Raw genomic sequence first — 16,654 nt, 5'->3', positions numbered from 1 at the left:
AATAATCTCAAAACAGTAAAGGGTATCACAGTGGAGTAAACATCAGATCACCTTTAACTACACCGGGAGATTAACATCCGACGCAATGTCCGGAAGAACTAATTCCCCGCCACCCCAGACTCAACTGAGTCTAGTCAATTTTAAGCCACTCAGGGGTTCCATGATTGGCCTCGCTTTCCAATAAAAGTTGCTTTGCTCTCAATCTATTTACTTTCCCCCTAAATCCCCCTTCCCTTTTCTCAATTCCATTCAAACACTGCCTGGTCAATTCCTTGCCTTCTTTTTCATCCGGCGGTCCTTTTTTTTAAATCACAATTTCTCCACTCTCTCGTCCCCTTTAATCTCATACAATTTCTACCCCTTCAATTCACAATGGCTACTGCTTTGGAACGTGAGGATCTTGTGCGTGATGCTGCCTTTAACCAGGCCATGCACGGCAAATCTTCCAAGGCCCGTGGTGGTTTGACAGCTCTGAGTGGCAAGGACAATGCTGCTCAGAAGGCTGCCGTCGACGACTACTTCAAACACTGGGATAACAAGTCAGCTAAGGACGAAACCGCCGCTGATCGTGAGGTATGTTCTTGCGCTACATCTTCAGAACCCAGTGATCAAAAATTGACACTAACCGTCTATATTTAATATAGTCGCGGAGAAACGAATACGCTACCCTGACCCGGCAGTATGATCACCCTTTTTCAATGCCTAGCGCATAGCCAAATCACGAAATATTCTAATCGCATTATAGTTACTACAACCTTGCCACCGACTTCTACGAGTATGGCTGGGGTTCCTCTTTCCACTTCTGCCGTTTCGCCCACGGCGAGCCCTTCTTCCAGGCCATTGCCCGCCACGAGCACTACCTCGCTATGCAGACTGGCATCACTGAGGGTATGAAGGTTCTCGATGTGGGCTGCGGTGTCGGCGGTCCTGCTCGTGAGATCGTCAAGTTTACCGGTGCCCATGTCACTGGTCTGAACAACAACGATTACCAGATCGATCGTGCCACCTACTACGCCGAGAAGCAGGGTCTTTCTGAGAAAATGGCTTTCGTCAAGGGTGATTTTATGCAGATGAAATTCCCTGACAACAGCTTCGATGCCGTCTATGCCATTGAAGCCACCGTGCACGCCCCCGAGCTTGTCGGTGTCTACTCTGAAATTTTCCGTGTCCTTAAGCCCGGTGGTACTTTCGGTGTGTACGAGTGGTTGATGACTGACGACTACAACAACGATGACCCCGAGCACCGCCGTATTCGTCTCGGTATCGAACTTGGTGACGGTATCTCCAACATGGTCACTATCTCCGAGGGTATCAAGGCCTTCAAGGATGCCGGTTTCGAGCTGCTCGCTCACGAGGACCTTGCTCAGCGCCCTGACGCCACTCCCTGGTACTACCCGCTGGCGGGATCTTTCAAACACATGGGTTCCGTCTGGGATTTCTTCACCATTGCCCGCATGACCTGGTGGGGTCGTGGTCTCGCCCACCGCTTCGTCGGTGCCGGTGAGAAGATCGGTGTGTTCCCCAAGGGTTCTCAGAAGACCGCTGACAGCCTGGCTGTTGCTGCCGACTGCCTGGTCGAGGGTGCTCAGAAGAACCTCTTCACACCCATGTACCTCATGGTCGGCAAGAAGCCCGAGTAAAGAAAGAAAAAAAACCACAAATACAAAGCTCGAACCCATCTTTTCATCCTTATTTTTGCATGCACAAGTATGCCCTTTTCCTGCGGCTTTCTGCTCCTCAATTGTCACGTCCTTTCTCTTCTGTTGTCACTATTTCCTCTCCATGCCGCTTGGGTGACTTGTTCCTGGTTATGTTCTGGTTTGACGCAGACATGCGCTTCTCTCGACTGTTGGTGATGACCTTCTTTTCTACTGTTTGGACCATAGATTTGTAATACTTATTGATGCAAGAATAATGAGCCAAGACCAGTTGTTATTATGCTATAGGATCTTGATTATGTCCCAACCTAGGTATCTAAGTATATTAAGTGCTTCTATGAGTAAACCTTGCCATGCGAAGTGTGTGGCCATTCTTATGCTGGGTAATCTTCAAGATATGGATCGACTCTGGAAGCCGTAGATATGTTAGTACACAACACCCTTGGACTTGACAACCCTTGGAACTTTTCAATTTTCAATTCTCCTGATGTTCCTTTTGAGCCAGGTTCATCCATCTGCAGATTCATGAGGGATGGTGACAATAAGAACCCCTTCCCAATAATGAGCAATAAGGGAAAGGTCCAATAGTCATTTCGCTGGCAAAAGTACCTACTTTACAGAAGCAGATGCCAAGCATTGTCACGCAGAAGGAAAAAAGACTGATCAGTTCCAATGGTACATTTAACTGCTGCCTCGACTCGTCTAACCCACCTGAGCCGATGCATAAAAGAGCCTAGAGAGCAAAAGTGGAAAAACTTGTCCTGAGAACTCAAGCCCGTGTTTATATATACGGTGAAAGAGACCCTCCACTGAATTACCTGTCAATGCATAGAAGAAAAAGAGAAATCTAGGACTGGGTCATGAAAGCTCTTGAATACCTTCATACTCAATCAAAACCTAATATCGCAAAAACTGCACGCGAATTCGCAATTCCTCGTCGTATAATCAAAATTGATTTCAAAATAACAAGTCTTTGCCATACATAATCAGAACTTATCATAGAGGGTTTGATATTATACAGCCTTTACTTGAATGACCCTGAGAATCAACAACGGCAATATACTTCCTCAACCTCCTCATAGAATACTATTTTAGGTACTACACAGAAAGCTCGAAAAATCCAAATAATTAGCGACCGGTTAAATCAATATAATCCTAGCTCTCTACACTTTCAATGAGCAGTAGGTAAGCTAAAGAAAAGAGCTAAAATTCAAGCTACTAGCTAAAGTGTTATAGCGGAAATTTGACCAAACAAAAGCGACTTAGGCAGTACATCATGCCTGATAAAATACTTCTTGCCGATATACCAGAATCACAGGTATTACAATTACTGATTACGTCAAGAAATGAAGCTAACTAAGGATTATAAATTCACTAAGAAAGATGGTCAAGAGAAGACACGGCGAAAATGGAAAAAAGGTATCAGTCGAAGCATAAAAGATCTAAAAAACATCGTGGATATTAATTTCTATAGTTGTATCTGTAGTTTAGTGCCTAAGCTATACTTTCATTATATTTATTTACTTAGTTCTGTCAGAAATAAAAAAAAGTGGTGAAATGATGGTGTAATTTATGTAACGTAAGGCCCATATTTTCTCAACATTACACACTAGTTTATGCTGAGCCGTCAGAGCCAAGCGAAGTTCCACAAAAGCTTAAGTCCCGCTAAGTCAAGCCATGATCATTGGAGGCACTTGTAGGATCGATATGCTGTACGGAGTAAGCCCGGACGTCCGGGATCCGTTCCTGAATACTGTTGTTCCACCTTCCAGATATTATCTGACGGAAAATATCGGAAGAAAAAGGCAGTCACTTTTAGTTATTTTGCAATGATATAATCAGATAGATGCATTTTCAAGTCAAATTCCAATCTTTTAGACCAAAATAACTCTGTGAACTACATGCAGCTACTTCTCAAGTCATGCAATGCAAGCCATACGAGAATTCTTTCCAATGAGCTCAAGCAATCGACTGGGCCTGGGCAGGGCCCGAGGAATCATGCAAGCTCAATGCAAGGGTGAGTGCATTCCTATCAGTGGATGTTCTGGGCAAACGGGGCGATTCAGGGCAAACAAGTCACTTTGTAAAGCATCGACCTATTACTTTTCATTGTAATTGTTTTCCCTGTTTCGATTATACTCATTTGAATTGTACAATACTGTACTCTCCAGCCAGTCAGATGCTCGTGCTAAGCAACGTGACAGAGCGGGAAGACCCACCGAATCCACTTGCTTCTACGCCCCGATAGCTTCGAGAAGAACAGCCAGTCAATGCAGGAGGGAATGCAACGTGCTTGAGGTGTTATTCAATCTCCCTCGTGGCTATTGGTAACTCCAATTTCTCAGCTCCAGCCGAGATATCCTTCCTTGAATTTAATTAATGGAAATTGCGACTTCTCCGATTGGTTATAGATCGCTCCACTCTAAGCATTCCAGGTATAAGATCGCGTGCTACGTCCAATTAATGTGCCTTCCCCTTTCATTCGCATCGCATCTGTAACTCCCTGCGATCGTTCCTGAAAATACAAGTCATGTTGAATAAACAGACTCTGATCGCCTTCGTTGGCGCACTGGCTACTGCTGCAGCTAAGACTTCTCCTGAGAAGTACCCTACTGCTGCTGAGATCGTTGCCTCTCAAGAATCAGTTCTTCCTTACTCCCCAGTCTCTAACGTACGAGGTCTGGCATTTGACCGGTTCGCTCAGATCTGGATTGAGAACACTGTAAGTGCCAGTAGTCGAGACCGATCAAAATAAAAAAAGCCTAATTGATAACCAGGACTATCAAACTTCTGCCGATGATGAGAACTTCCAAAAGCTGGCTCAAGAGGGTATCCTTCTGACCAACTACCATGCCCTCACTCACCCATCGGAACCAAACTACTGTGCTTCCGCATCGGGTGACACCTTTGGAATGGACAACGATGACTTCCACCAGCTACCCGCCAACATCTCGACAATTGCTGACCTGTTCGACACCCGCGGCATTGCCTGGGGCCAATACCAGGAGGACTTGCCTTACGCCGGCTACCAGGGCTACCGGTACCCAGAGAGCGGAGCTAACAAGTACGTGCGCAAGCACAACCCTTTGATCCTCTTTGACTCGGTTACAAACGATGCCGTTCGTCCCCGCCAGATCAAGAACTTTACCACCTTCGCCGAGGACTTGAAGCACAAAAGTATCCCGCAGTACTTGTTCATCACACCAAACATGACCAACGATGCCCACGACAGCAACATCACCGTTGCAGGTGACTTCCTCGCCCGCTTCGTGCCCCCGCTCGTGAGGCACAAATACTTCAGCAAGGACGCCCTGATCCTGCTCACCTTCGATGAGACCGGCAACTACACCGAGCCTAACCGCGTGTACTCGATTCTCCTTGGTGGAGCTGTCCCCAAACACCTGAGGGGTACCACAGATAACACCTTCTACACCCACTACTCCATCATTGCCTCTCTCTCCGCAAACTGGGGTCTCCCCTCTCTCGGCCGTTGGGATTGTGGCGCTAACCTACTCAGTCTCGTTGCCGAGAAGACCGGTTACGTGAATTGGGAGGTCGACACTGGCAATCTCCTCCTGAACGATACCTATCCCGGCCCTCTTTCTGAAAACACCTACTCTGAATATGAGCCCCTCTGGCCTTCTCCTGCTACCAGTGGCCACTGCTCTGCTGGTAACGGTATTCTTGATGCCGTTAAGCGCACTTGGGAGGGTTACAAGCCTACCTACAATTACAGCAGCCCTGTTCCCTATGATGCGGCTAGTGGCACCAATGTTGGTATCAAATTCAGCCGAACCTTGGTATGTTTCAGCTTCCTCTAAGGGATCTTCTCGGTTGTGATTATGTACTAATATTTTTATAGCTTAACGGCAGCAAGCAGAGAGGCATCACCGAGTAAATTATGTAGGGTGTATTTTGGAGGACTACCTTGCATAGTATGAGATGGAACTTGACGTAATTATGACATGTCCAGCCTTATTAATGATATTAGTATTGTGTACACGAAGTGATAATATTTCTGTTCTTGTATGGATTTATCTATATATTCCATGGAGCTACTCTGAGCCCTGGTGCCCCTAGCCGAAATCCAGAGCCGACCCTATCCCAAAATCATAGTTGTCACTCAGACTCCTTGAATGTGACTTGCGTAGTGCTACAACTCTTCCTTAGCCGCACACTGCTAGGTTTTGAAGTAGCTCGCCGAATGTATCGGCTAAAGCTCAAAATGGGGGCCTTCACTGGCACTTTTCTCTGTGGGATTTGGGCATTGATCTTAAAGCTCTCTTCATTAATTCCTAGTTAATGTTAATTCTCAATATAAACCTCGGAAAACCTTGATGATCAGCTTTCAAGGTTGATCTCTTGCCCTCTATATATTCGCATATATCTTCTTCCCTAGATTCTGATACATAAATTTCCAAGCTCGGATGCACGACATATTAAATCAGGACTCTTTCCACTTTAGCTATCTGCAGGGGGCTTCCAGGCCCAATCAACAGTCGAGACTTCAACATCTGCCAAGAGTAAGTGGGGCATAGATCTATGAAGTCCACTTATTTATGGAGTCATATGGGGTCACTATCTACAAGACCCCTAATTCTATATTAGTGGATCATACACTTTTCCAAGTCCATATTCTTGTAATTGGTAGCTAGGTCTAGTGGTGAGCACACTAAACACGAAACAGAAGTTACCAGTTTAATTTTCCATTTTCTAAGCCTGATTTACTTGAATCAAGTTAATAATAGAGAAGGGGAGGGGGGGGGGGGGGGGGGGGGGTCTTGCTGGGTGAGATTATATTGTAACAGAAGTCTGAGAATCATTGTGATCGAGGCCGACATGATATAACTGGGAACTTATCTAGGGTGGTTTCTTTTTTAATTCCTGTATTAAATTAGTATGATGTTCACCGTCTTGGAGATTCTATTTATCTTTTTGATACACCCACTTATTATACTTTTCATACTGAATTTTCATTCTTGAATAGCCCTCACTACAGCAAGAAGCACACACACCAACCACAAGACACCACACAAGAAGGGAGTCGGGAGATGACCTCTCACAATGCACGAATCTCCTCAATACCAAAAACTAGACCATAGCTCACGAAAGATAGTGAATACGTACAGTGGAAGTTCATAGAACGGATGATGATGAATTTATGGGGAAAGAAATATCTCCTTCCCTAAAATAACTATTCTGCTTAACTAATACTCGCCCTCGGATTCCTTTGAAATCTAGAAATTTACCTTTAACTGTTGAAGCTTTATCTACTGAAAGTCAAATTCTAGCGATTTGGATATTGGCTCATGTCTGAGAATGTCAGCAGTCAGATCAAAATCTCTGACAGAATCACGAGTCACGTACTTCCAGATCTGAAGGAAACTTCCACATATCATTCCCTTCAGCCAACTCCACCATTAGGCTATTTGAATTGAGAGATCAGCCAATTTTTATCAATCAATAGAAGGATAATATAGCCGATGAAGTTATTCCAGTGAAGTTGGAAGTGTCTAGGCAGCTTCACTGTGGACTTTTTACACCAGATGTAGATAAGTGGGTGCAGGACCCGCTGGTCAGCCCTATTACACCGGTTCCACAGAGAACATATTAGAGGCACCAATTAGATTTCTTATTAAACAGAGAGATAGTTTTATATTGACCAGAAATGCTTAATCTAGCCAGCAGCGAATGGACTCTTCTGCCTAAGTACGGGACCATATCGCCACAAAAACAAAGGAGCCGGAACTCCAACGGCGATAGAAATAAATGCAAGCACGCTATTACCCCATCCAAAACGTAGAGAATCATACATATAAGGCGCGAAGAGCGGAAAACAGAAGCCGGCAAGGGAGCGCAGGACCGACGCTGCAGCAAGTGCACTAGCTGCATAACGGGTATATGCATCAACCAAGTAAGTCTGGATACACTGGAAAGCCATGATAACCCCTATCCCAAAGAGAGCCGTGCCTATATTGGGTGCGATCCAGTGGGCATGTTTCTCAGCTGTCCAGCCATAGATGAATAGACCAGCTGGAACGAAAACAGACGCGACGATCATGAGTGGGACGCGCATTTCCGGATTCCCAACTCCGGCGTTACGCGCTTTGAGCGTGCGGTAGATTCGGTCGTTCAGTGGAGCGCAGGTTTGGGAGCCGAAGAAGAATCCTACGCCGAGGGAAATGTAGTTCAGGCCACCTATTCCGACGGATTCGTTGTAGTAGGATGGGTTTGTCCAGAGGCGTGGGAAGGTGGATAGGACTAGGTACATGATGCCGTATACGAAGGCCATGTAGAGAGCCAGCACTATGATTATGGGTTGCGTGAAGAGAAGGCGGAATGGTCGCACAAATGCATCGCCGAGTCGTTGTCCAAGGGATTTGGATTTGTTTTGGATTTCAACTTCGGTCTCGTATGAGTTGTCACCCGTTTCCTTCCGAAGCGTTCTCGCACGGTTGAGCAGAATTTTTGGCGCGTATGTTTCACGAAGAAAGAAAATACCAACTATGGCTATCACTGCGTCCAGAATGGAAGTTGACCAGAAGACCCATCTCCATGATGTCTTCTCGGCAATGAAGGCGCCTGCGATGGGTCCGACAGCTGGTCCTAGGAGTGGAGCGAGACTGTATATTGCAACACTCTTACCACGCTCTTCAGGCCTGAAGCAGTCTGCTAAGAGACCACCGCCAATCTATCAATCAATATGGCTCGATCGATCAAGTGAAGGTATTGGAATTAACTCACTGACATTGGGGCGCTTCCTCCCAGACCAGAGAAGAACCGACAAATAATCATCTGCACTTTAGTCTGGGAGGTGGCGCATCCGATATTGAAAACGAGGAAGAACAGATTTGCGAGCTGGAGTACCACAAGTCGACCGTATATCTCGGACAAAGGGCCGAGGACAAGAGGACCGATTGCGTATGCGAGGACGAAAACCGACAAGGATAGTTGGAGAGTAATGTCACTGTGGATCTCTAGATCAGATGCCATCTTTTCTAATGCTGGAGCTACCATACTGCTTGATATCGGAGAAATCAAGGTGAAAAAGGACATTATGATGGCGGCAGTCCACTTTTGCTGAAGTGTCCAGTTTTTCGGGTTCTTTGAATCGTCGGGACCATCCCAGGTGACCTTAGACAGTTAGACTGAGTTATGAGTGGAGAGAGGGCAGACGAACCAGCTTAACATCTGAAGTTGATGTTTTTCTATTTGCGTCTTCAGACTCTGGTTTGGCACCTCTCTCTAGATCCATATCTTTGTTGATACGATGTTTCACAATAGATTCTTCAATTGACGAGCCCTCTGTATGTTCCTCTTTTTCACTCTGGTTGATGACATTACCACTCGGATACTCTGGTTCTGTATTCTGATTCATGCTGGATCTCTTGATAGATTCGGTGAAACTTCGAGGGCGCGACATGGCCCTTGGATTGTGATCAACATCTGTATGGATGGTGGACGATGATTGGGACCTGCTGCATTCAATCATTGAGATTTTGTGTGACCCGAAGGGACATCTGACACGGATGTACTTGATCAGTCACAGCAAAGGATGTGATAAGGTTAGCGGGATGCAAGGAGAGTTTGGTGAAAGAAATGGGGATTTATTTTTGAAGAAATGATAAACTGTCATTGTCCTCGTAAGTGGAATGCCAGGTTGGCCATTTCTTGATCATTGCAGAGACAATTCATGCAGTGACAAGTCAGCAGCAAGCACTAGCTGTTGCAAAGTGGCCGGACATAACTAACTCCGTGTCGCCGATCTGCTAGGGATGAGACCTGCAGGGAAACCCGGTCGAGGCCTCAGGCCGATACAAGACTGGTTTATCATCTTTGTTTTTCATGGAGCAGATTTGACCGGACAGGGGAATCTGCGACCATAATGATCTGCAGTGAGCAATCGAGATAGTGCATTTTGATGGAGATCATTAAGTTTGGGTACGGAACCTCGCTCTTCCCATAAGAGTCTCAGTCTCATAGATGTCCGATTAAATTTATTATGATACATGAGCTGACATTAAATGGATTACAACAAGAGTCGAGATAAAGGAATTCGTACGGTTGAAAGGGTCGATTCCATATAAACTCATTACCCCGCATAATTTCTTTCCCCGGATTATGTCATCAATCAGGATTTGAAAATATGGGGTGAAACCGCCCATCGGTTTTTGTAACAGGGCTGACAAAATAATTTGGTACAAATGGCACGGTAAATATATAGATCGGATCGTCCGGTTTGGACAAATCTAAATATCGCAACACCTGCAGTGACCTCGAGATCTCAAGTTACCCTGTGTTACACGTACAGGGGAGTTTCCTGTAAGGCCACCCGTAGGTCAAAGAAAACCAACGGAGTCAGTAAAGTCGTGAGACAATACAAATCATGTGATATAGATCATGTGAGATCACAGATGACCTCAGATAAAGTAAGATCCATGGAACAAGACCTCTACCATGACTTCATGACTCGTGTATCTTCTCATCTCTGACTTGCTCACTGCAATCTGACTAACTCATGTTTTGATACGTCTAAACTGAAAGGATCCGAGTGGCCTCTTACTCTGGAAAAGACCTTTTACGCTCAGCGCTTTCGGTTCTCGGGCGTATTATACTTTGTAAGTTGAGGGATTATTTGTGGCTTATAACGCCTTCATGCACGAAGCCAATAGTATCTTCTGCTCGCTGCTGACAGGATCGAAGAACGAAGCCATACAACGCATGCCAAGATCATAGTCGGCAGCTTTTGGCGATATTCAATCCTTCCCCATCCTTCTCTCCGCGTACGCTTTGGGCTTTTTACGGGGTAAAGTCGGATCCACTCTACGCCAGTTTAACTTGTTTTCTCTACCTTATTTCCATTCTCAACGGCCAGTTTGATATGATACGCCACGTCACATATTCAGCGATCGAGTAGTGTTGTGTTCTTTCAGCTCATCTCCATATAGGAGAGGGCCCATCGAAACGATGAACTCTGTCGTTACTTTTCAATTACGGGGTAATTCCCCTTTGTGCTATGATCCCGTCGAAGGATTATAGTGCGTTTGCACTTGAGACCAATGAGGCCATTCAAAAAGGGGCCAAGCTTCCCGTCTGGACCTTTATCCAATTTAATCGAAGCGGGGTCTTTATGCTGCTTCCCCGTGGGGTTATTTAAGGCCATTCCCCACAAAGAGTAAGAAATCACACTCATATACACTTCACTGAGAGAATCATTTGCCATGGACGAAAAGAAGTTGGCGGACACGCCCTTTCACAAGGAGAATGTCACTCCGGTGATACCCTCAGATGGCCATGCTGTTGCCCTCAACATTATCCAGAACCCTTTAATAGTACGACATACATCCACATTATCCCCACGCACTCTCTACACCGTACTAACTCTGACTCCAGCGTAGCACCAAGGAACAAGTCGTCGCTGATGCCCGGACATTTGCAGAGTCGAACAACATGTCCGAGCACGCAGAACTATTTGGTCGTGCCGCGCTCGTTGCGAGAGAACCTAGTAGTTTTGAAGGCTTTGCCGAGCTTGACGAACAGGAGATAGATGCACTCATCTATGAGAGAGACCACAAATGGCACGGCCCCTGGATGCTCTGGTATGCAATCTCTCTCTGTGCCATCGGAGCCGCTACTCAGGGATGGGATCAGACTGGATCCAACGGAGCCAACTTGTCCTTCCCAGAGGAGTTTGGCATCAATGGTACTGGTAGAGATGAGTGGATTGTCGGTGTCGTCAATGCCGTTATCTTCTTGACCGCCGGCATGGTGTGAGTATCGCCGACTTCCTTCCTCGATCATTGTTAATCTTTTATAGTGGAGCCTTCATCGTCGATCCCCTGAACCACTACCTCGGCCGAAGGGGTGAGATCTTCCTCACAGCCTGCTGCCTGACTGCCACTCCAATCGGCTCCGCCTTCACACATTCGTGGCAGACTCTGTTCGCCGCACGCTTTGTGATGGGAATCGGAATCGGCGCCAAGAACGCGACGGTGCCCATTTACTCAGCCGAAATGGCTCCCGCTAGAATTCGCGGTGCCCTCGTCATGTTCTGGCAATTGTGGGTGGTCGTCGGTATCTTCCTGGGCTTCTGTGCCAATGTCATTGTGAAAGACACCGGTAAAATTGCTTGGCGTCTCCAGCTCGGCTCGGCATTCATCCCCTCATTCATCCTTGGCATTGGTATCTTCTTCTGCCCCGAGTCCCCTCGCTGGCTTATGAAGAACAATAGACATGCCGAGGGATTCGAGTCAATGCAGCGCCTGCGAGCACACCCCATCATCGCTGCACGTGACTTCTACTACTCCTATGTCATCTATCATGAGGAACTCAAGGAGGCGCAAGGAGCAGGATACTTTTCCCGTATGTGGGACTGCTTTGCCGTGCCAAGAATTAGACGCGCCAACTATGGAGCATCAACCGTGATGATTGCGCAGCAGATGTGCGGAATAAACAGTAAGCTCTTCCATTACGTTCATGGGGTGTATTAGGTACTAATATCGCCAAGTCATCTCGTTCTACAGTTCAACTATCTTTGAGAATGTTGGCTACACAGCGACACAAGCCTTGTATGCTTCCCTTGGCTACGGTGCCATTCAAGTCGTGTCGACTATCCCAACCCTTTTCCTCATCGATAGCAAAGGCCGACGGACCCTGACATTGATTGTGAGTCATTCTATAGCCATCGATAATACTCAACTGACCTTGTAAAGACTTTCCCCTTCATGTGTGTATTCCTACTGGCAGCAGGTCTATCTATGTTGAAAACGGATGGTACTCGCGGCGAACAAATCGGACCAGTCGTTTTATTCATCTACCTCTTCACCATCGCCTACTCTCTAGGCGAAGGACCAGTCGCTTTCCAGTACTCAGCCGAGGTGTTCCCCACCATCCAGCGAGAGCAAGGAATGGCCTGGGCCGTGTGTATCAACAACACCTTCGGTAAGAATGAATCGTCTCCACAAAATACCATTCTAACAAATATTGCAGCCGGTATCCTCAGTCTAACATTCCCCCGAATGAAGACCGTCATGACGCCCACCGGAGCATGTAAGTTAAATCTACAACACCTAGTAGCCAAAAGTATGCTAATAAACGCAGTCGGGTTCTACGCCGGTCTCAACTTGATAGCATGGTTTCTGATATTCTGCTTCGTCCGAGAAACGAAGCGGCTAACCCTGGAAGAACTGGATCGTGAGTTGACAAGTTGAGGATCCCCTTTGTTTCAGATCTGACAGACTGCAGAGGTCTTCTCCGTTCCTACAAAAACATACATCCATTACGAACTGACAGTTTGGCTTCCGTGGTTTATCAAGCGATATGTCTTTTGGCAGAAAATCCCCCGTCCTCCCCCGATTATTGCGACTGCCGAGGAGGTCAGGGCTCATGGTCCTTTATAAGAGATGATTTGGCGTATAGCTTAAATAGTTGGATGGCGTGATTATCACTGGGGTAATATCAGTTGTATTACAAGTCTGCATCAATTTAGTTTTATTGAAGCTCAAGCATGAAACATATTTCGTAATAGGTTCAAACAAAGGAGCGGACTATAGACTTGAAAACTGAAATTAGGACAGAATAATTGAGTTAGGTATGTGAAGCTCAAAACCCTCATCTTTGATGGTTGATAGCGTGTAAAAGTAACCGTAGCAGCATCATCCCAGTTAAACTATGATTTCAAGAGTTGAGCGGCAGGTCAGATATGGGAGTACTTATGCTGCTGAAAGTATCTTCTCAACAAACTCATTAATTATGAGGGGTGTTTCTAAATACATTTAAAATTCTTGTTAAGTTTCGAAGCTTCCAAAGTCTGTGTAATATGTATTTTTCGTAAAAATAATATGTTGCTGATGGGTAAACCTTGCAGTCTTATAGATTTAACTTGAAACCTTCATTTTGAGATGCGATATCGAGACGGACTTTGAAGAAGTAGCAAAATTCAGATGCATGCATCCTATAAAACACTGTTAAGAATTTTTAGATGCACCGTTCCCCAGCAAGAAGCGGCCCAGGATACCAAAAAACAAGAAGAAAACAAGATATGCCATAAAAAACTCGCGCCTACTGTAATCAACAAATACGAAAATTCATTACGAAGCTAGAAGCTGTAAGTCAAAGGCTGCAACTTAAGCCTATCTATTCTATTAGTAGTCGAAGTTGTTTCTAATAATGTTTATAGGTGGATGATATCCCATAATTTAAACGATCCTGCTTAGAAAATCAAGCTTTTTGATTCACACGAACCCGATCTAGCTTCTTAGTAATTAAAGCTTTTCGCCGAAAATTATGTTACATCTGTAGAGAAAATGCTATCTTAGAGGTCGGTGTAACAGGCTGATGCCTGCCAAGTAGATCATGGTGCCCATTATCCCCTTCTGGATTAGTCCACCACGTGATTCGCAGCCCCTTCAACTTCACCGATTCTCTTACTTCCCTTAAGGATTTTGTACACAGTTTGTGCCTAGCTAGTTCTGAATCTAAGATTAGCTTTAGCCCTTCACATTTATTTTATTATAGCTTGCTGATTTATCTTTAATTTATAAGAACTACTCTTATAGAGAAATATAATCTTTTAGCAAAGATTCGGGGGCGCTTTATAGTTATAGTAAAGGATATAGAGCTTCTTCTTTATCGCCTCTTTATCAAAGATAATTATGACTATAAGCACGAGAGAGCATATATTTAGACTGGTAGCTCCCTTTTGTCAGAGGACATCAGGCTATACTTCATAACTCCAAGGCAACAGTTTCAGCCAGAAATTGGGCAGTATTCCAGAGGTCCTCACTGATTTTTCCCAATTCAGCTAATTAGTTTACAATTCTTTACTATGGGATAGCTTACCTTAAATTAAATATGATGATGTGCGTAGCAATGCTAGAGTTCCTAGGTATTCTAAAGCCACACGGTTCTAAGGCCCGATTGATTGTGGAACATACAGATTTTGGAGATAGCTTCATAAAATATGCAATCCATATTTTTAGTCTGAAAGGAGAGCGGGAACCGAAGCCAATAATGATTGAGAGCTAAAAATATCAGTGGAAATTCAGTCTCTAGTCATACCTCAGATCTGGGGCTGATCTTGGCCGGGTTGAGGCATCATGGACTAGAGACTTATAAAACTTGTATGACAATTTTGTTTCACCGAGAGCCTGTCTCGAACCCTCAGTATTGGTTGGCAGCTTTTCTGGTTTAACCACTAGACTATATTGTTGAGAATAGTAGTAGCAAGTTTTTGTTCCCTGCACATGTACCCACTTATTTACTCCGAGTACTCGGCCCGACAGAAAGTGAAGATCATGTCCAGATCTGTGATCTACTTCAAAAAATTATCCTTCAATGTGATTGGCCATTCTCAGCTCCTGAGACCTCACGTCCGGAGGGTTGTAAACAAATCCACTCGGCATGATATTGGAGCGCGATACAAAACTTGAAGTGCCAATCACGTTTGAGTATATTTGGATAAATCAAGCAAAATGAAAATACGAAATTCAATGCTCTCCTTGCTCTCCATACTTGGTATATTGCTGCTCAAACACAGCAATGGAGTATCTGCAGCTGATAACACCACGAGGGGCACCCCCTACTCAGCTAGAATGGCTGATAGTATAATATCGCGCAGCCAGGCCATTATTCAACATCAAACAGATTCTTCATCGCTGCTGCAGGTTGGGATATTCCAAACCTCTATCTTGGAGCTGATAGAATCGCCATCTGGTCATTACATGGAGCAAAATTGGACTTCGTACCTTCACTCAAGCACGGATAGCGTTATTAATGTTGTTGATAATACAACAAAAGATTTAGAGCTCCCCTTGGACCGGCTCTCGGTTGGCAAGGGGCTCTTATATCAGTGAGTTCTTAATGCCTGCGACCCGCAATGGTTTTCTAATCAGGTCAAAACTACCATCTTAGGTATGATGGGACTGGGAATAGTACATACAAAGAAACCCTTGCTTCACTGCGCAACTCAATTGATTTGGAGCCACGGAACTCCCTCGGTAATTGTTCTCCTAATACTTCCCCCTTTTATACTACCAATTTGCACTGTTTGCTAATTCACGATAGGGGGATTGTGGTATTACGTCTACCCAAATTGGAGCTACCTGGATGGAATGTTCTCACTCCTATCATTCTACCCCTTGTATACATTAAATTTCAATATTGCCGACATGACTGAGGTCAACAATGATATCTTCCTACAAATCGAGCTTATATGGGAGCACTGCTACGACAACAAGACTGGCCTCCTATTCCACGGATATGATGCAACCAAAACCGCCTCTTGGGCGAATCCTACGACAGGCGCTAGTCCAATCGTCTGGAATCGTTCTCTAGGATGGTTTGTCATGGGATTGGTAGATCTTCTAGAGCTACAGCTAATGGACTCTCGGGTCGCAACATGGCGTGCAAGGTTCACTGACCTTGCCAACGCTATAGTCAACGCAGTGGATGCAGAATCCGGATGTTGGTGGCAAGTGATGTCCTCTCCTGGCCGGGAGGGGAACTATATTGAATCTAGTGGATCTGCTATGTTCACATATGCTCTTTACAAGGGGGTTCGGCTTGGCCTTTTGCAAGATGCTAGCCAGAGTTCAGTTTCCTCCCGCTATTTAAGCCATACCCAGACAAACTATACCGGTATTGCCACTCGTGCATATCGTGGACTGGTTAACAGATTCGTTGTGGAGAATGCCGATGGCACTTCGAGCTATAATGGGACTGTGGGTGTATGCAGCTTAAACTCAACTGCTAGCTACGAGGTAGGAATTGGCAACTCTTTGTTATTTAGTACTGGGGAGCTCATGATGCTGACTTGATGGATTTTTAGTACTATACTGGACAACCAATCGTCTTCAATAGCGTATTGGGATCTGCGGCCTTTGTTCGGGCCAGTTTGGAGCATGAACTGGCGCATGGAAGTGATCTCTAAATGTTGTACTATAAAATTTTAGCTTATATGCATCGAAGCAGCCAAATGCTTGAGTTCTCAACATAAT

General features: G+C 45.2%; 5 protein-coding genes across 5 annotated transcripts; 4 read left to right on the top strand and 1 right to left on the bottom strand.

Moving 5' to 3' along the window:
* Positions 1-372: 372 nt before the first annotated feature.
* Positions 373-1,640, top strand: erg6 (sterol 24-C-methyltransferase; the record flags this gene model as incomplete). The annotated part of the gene is made up of 3 exons (XM_057212547.1): positions 373-573; positions 645-679; positions 746-1,640. 3 exons carry the CDS (start codon positions 373-375, stop codon positions 1,638-1,640), a joined length of 1,131 nt encoding a protein of 376 aa, XP_057059410.1.
* Positions 1,641-4,188: 2,548 nt separating this feature from the next.
* N7495_009895 (putative acid phosphatase) lies at positions 4,189-5,556 on the top strand (the record flags this gene model as incomplete). Its single annotated transcript, XM_057212546.1, has 3 exons — positions 4,189-4,380; positions 4,436-5,458; positions 5,521-5,556. 3 exons carry the CDS (start codon positions 4,189-4,191, stop codon positions 5,554-5,556), a joined length of 1,251 nt encoding a protein of 416 aa, XP_057059409.1.
* A 1,779-nt stretch (positions 5,557-7,335) lies between these two features.
* On the bottom strand, positions 7,336-9,150 carry N7495_009894 (MFS transporter; the record flags this gene model as incomplete). The annotated part of the gene is made up of 3 exons (XM_057212545.1): positions 7,336-8,317; positions 8,407-8,792; positions 8,839-9,150. The coding sequence occupies 3 exons, from the start codon at positions 9,148-9,150 to the stop codon at positions 7,336-7,338; spliced, it is 1,680 nt and encodes a 559-aa protein (XP_057059408.1).
* Positions 9,151-10,879: 1,729 nt separating this feature from the next.
* Positions 10,880-13,057, top strand: N7495_009893 (uncharacterized protein; the record flags this gene model as incomplete). The annotated part of the gene is made up of 8 exons (XM_057212544.1): positions 10,880-10,990; positions 11,052-11,428; positions 11,476-12,113; positions 12,166-12,323; positions 12,371-12,599; positions 12,648-12,707; positions 12,759-12,851; positions 12,903-13,057. The coding sequence occupies 8 exons, from the start codon at positions 10,880-10,882 to the stop codon at positions 13,055-13,057; spliced, it is 1,821 nt and encodes a 606-aa protein (XP_057059407.1).
* Positions 13,058-15,379: 2,322 nt separating this feature from the next.
* Positions 15,380-16,587, top strand: N7495_009892 (uncharacterized protein; the record flags this gene model as incomplete). The annotated part of the gene is made up of 4 exons (XM_057212543.1): positions 15,380-15,507; positions 15,570-15,655; positions 15,723-16,417; positions 16,486-16,587. The coding sequence occupies 4 exons, from the start codon at positions 15,380-15,382 to the stop codon at positions 16,585-16,587; spliced, it is 1,011 nt and encodes a 336-aa protein (XP_057059406.1).
* Positions 16,588-16,654: the final 67 nt, after the last annotated feature.

This window comes from Penicillium taxi (assembly GCF_028828555.1).
Source record: "Penicillium taxi strain IBT 34144 chromosome Unknown utg000006l_segment0_segment0, whole genome shotgun sequence".
Taxonomy (NCBI): Eukaryota; Fungi; Ascomycota; class Eurotiomycetes; order Eurotiales; family Aspergillaceae; genus Penicillium; species Penicillium taxi.
This window is presented reverse-complemented; position numbering and strand designations above follow the sequence as displayed.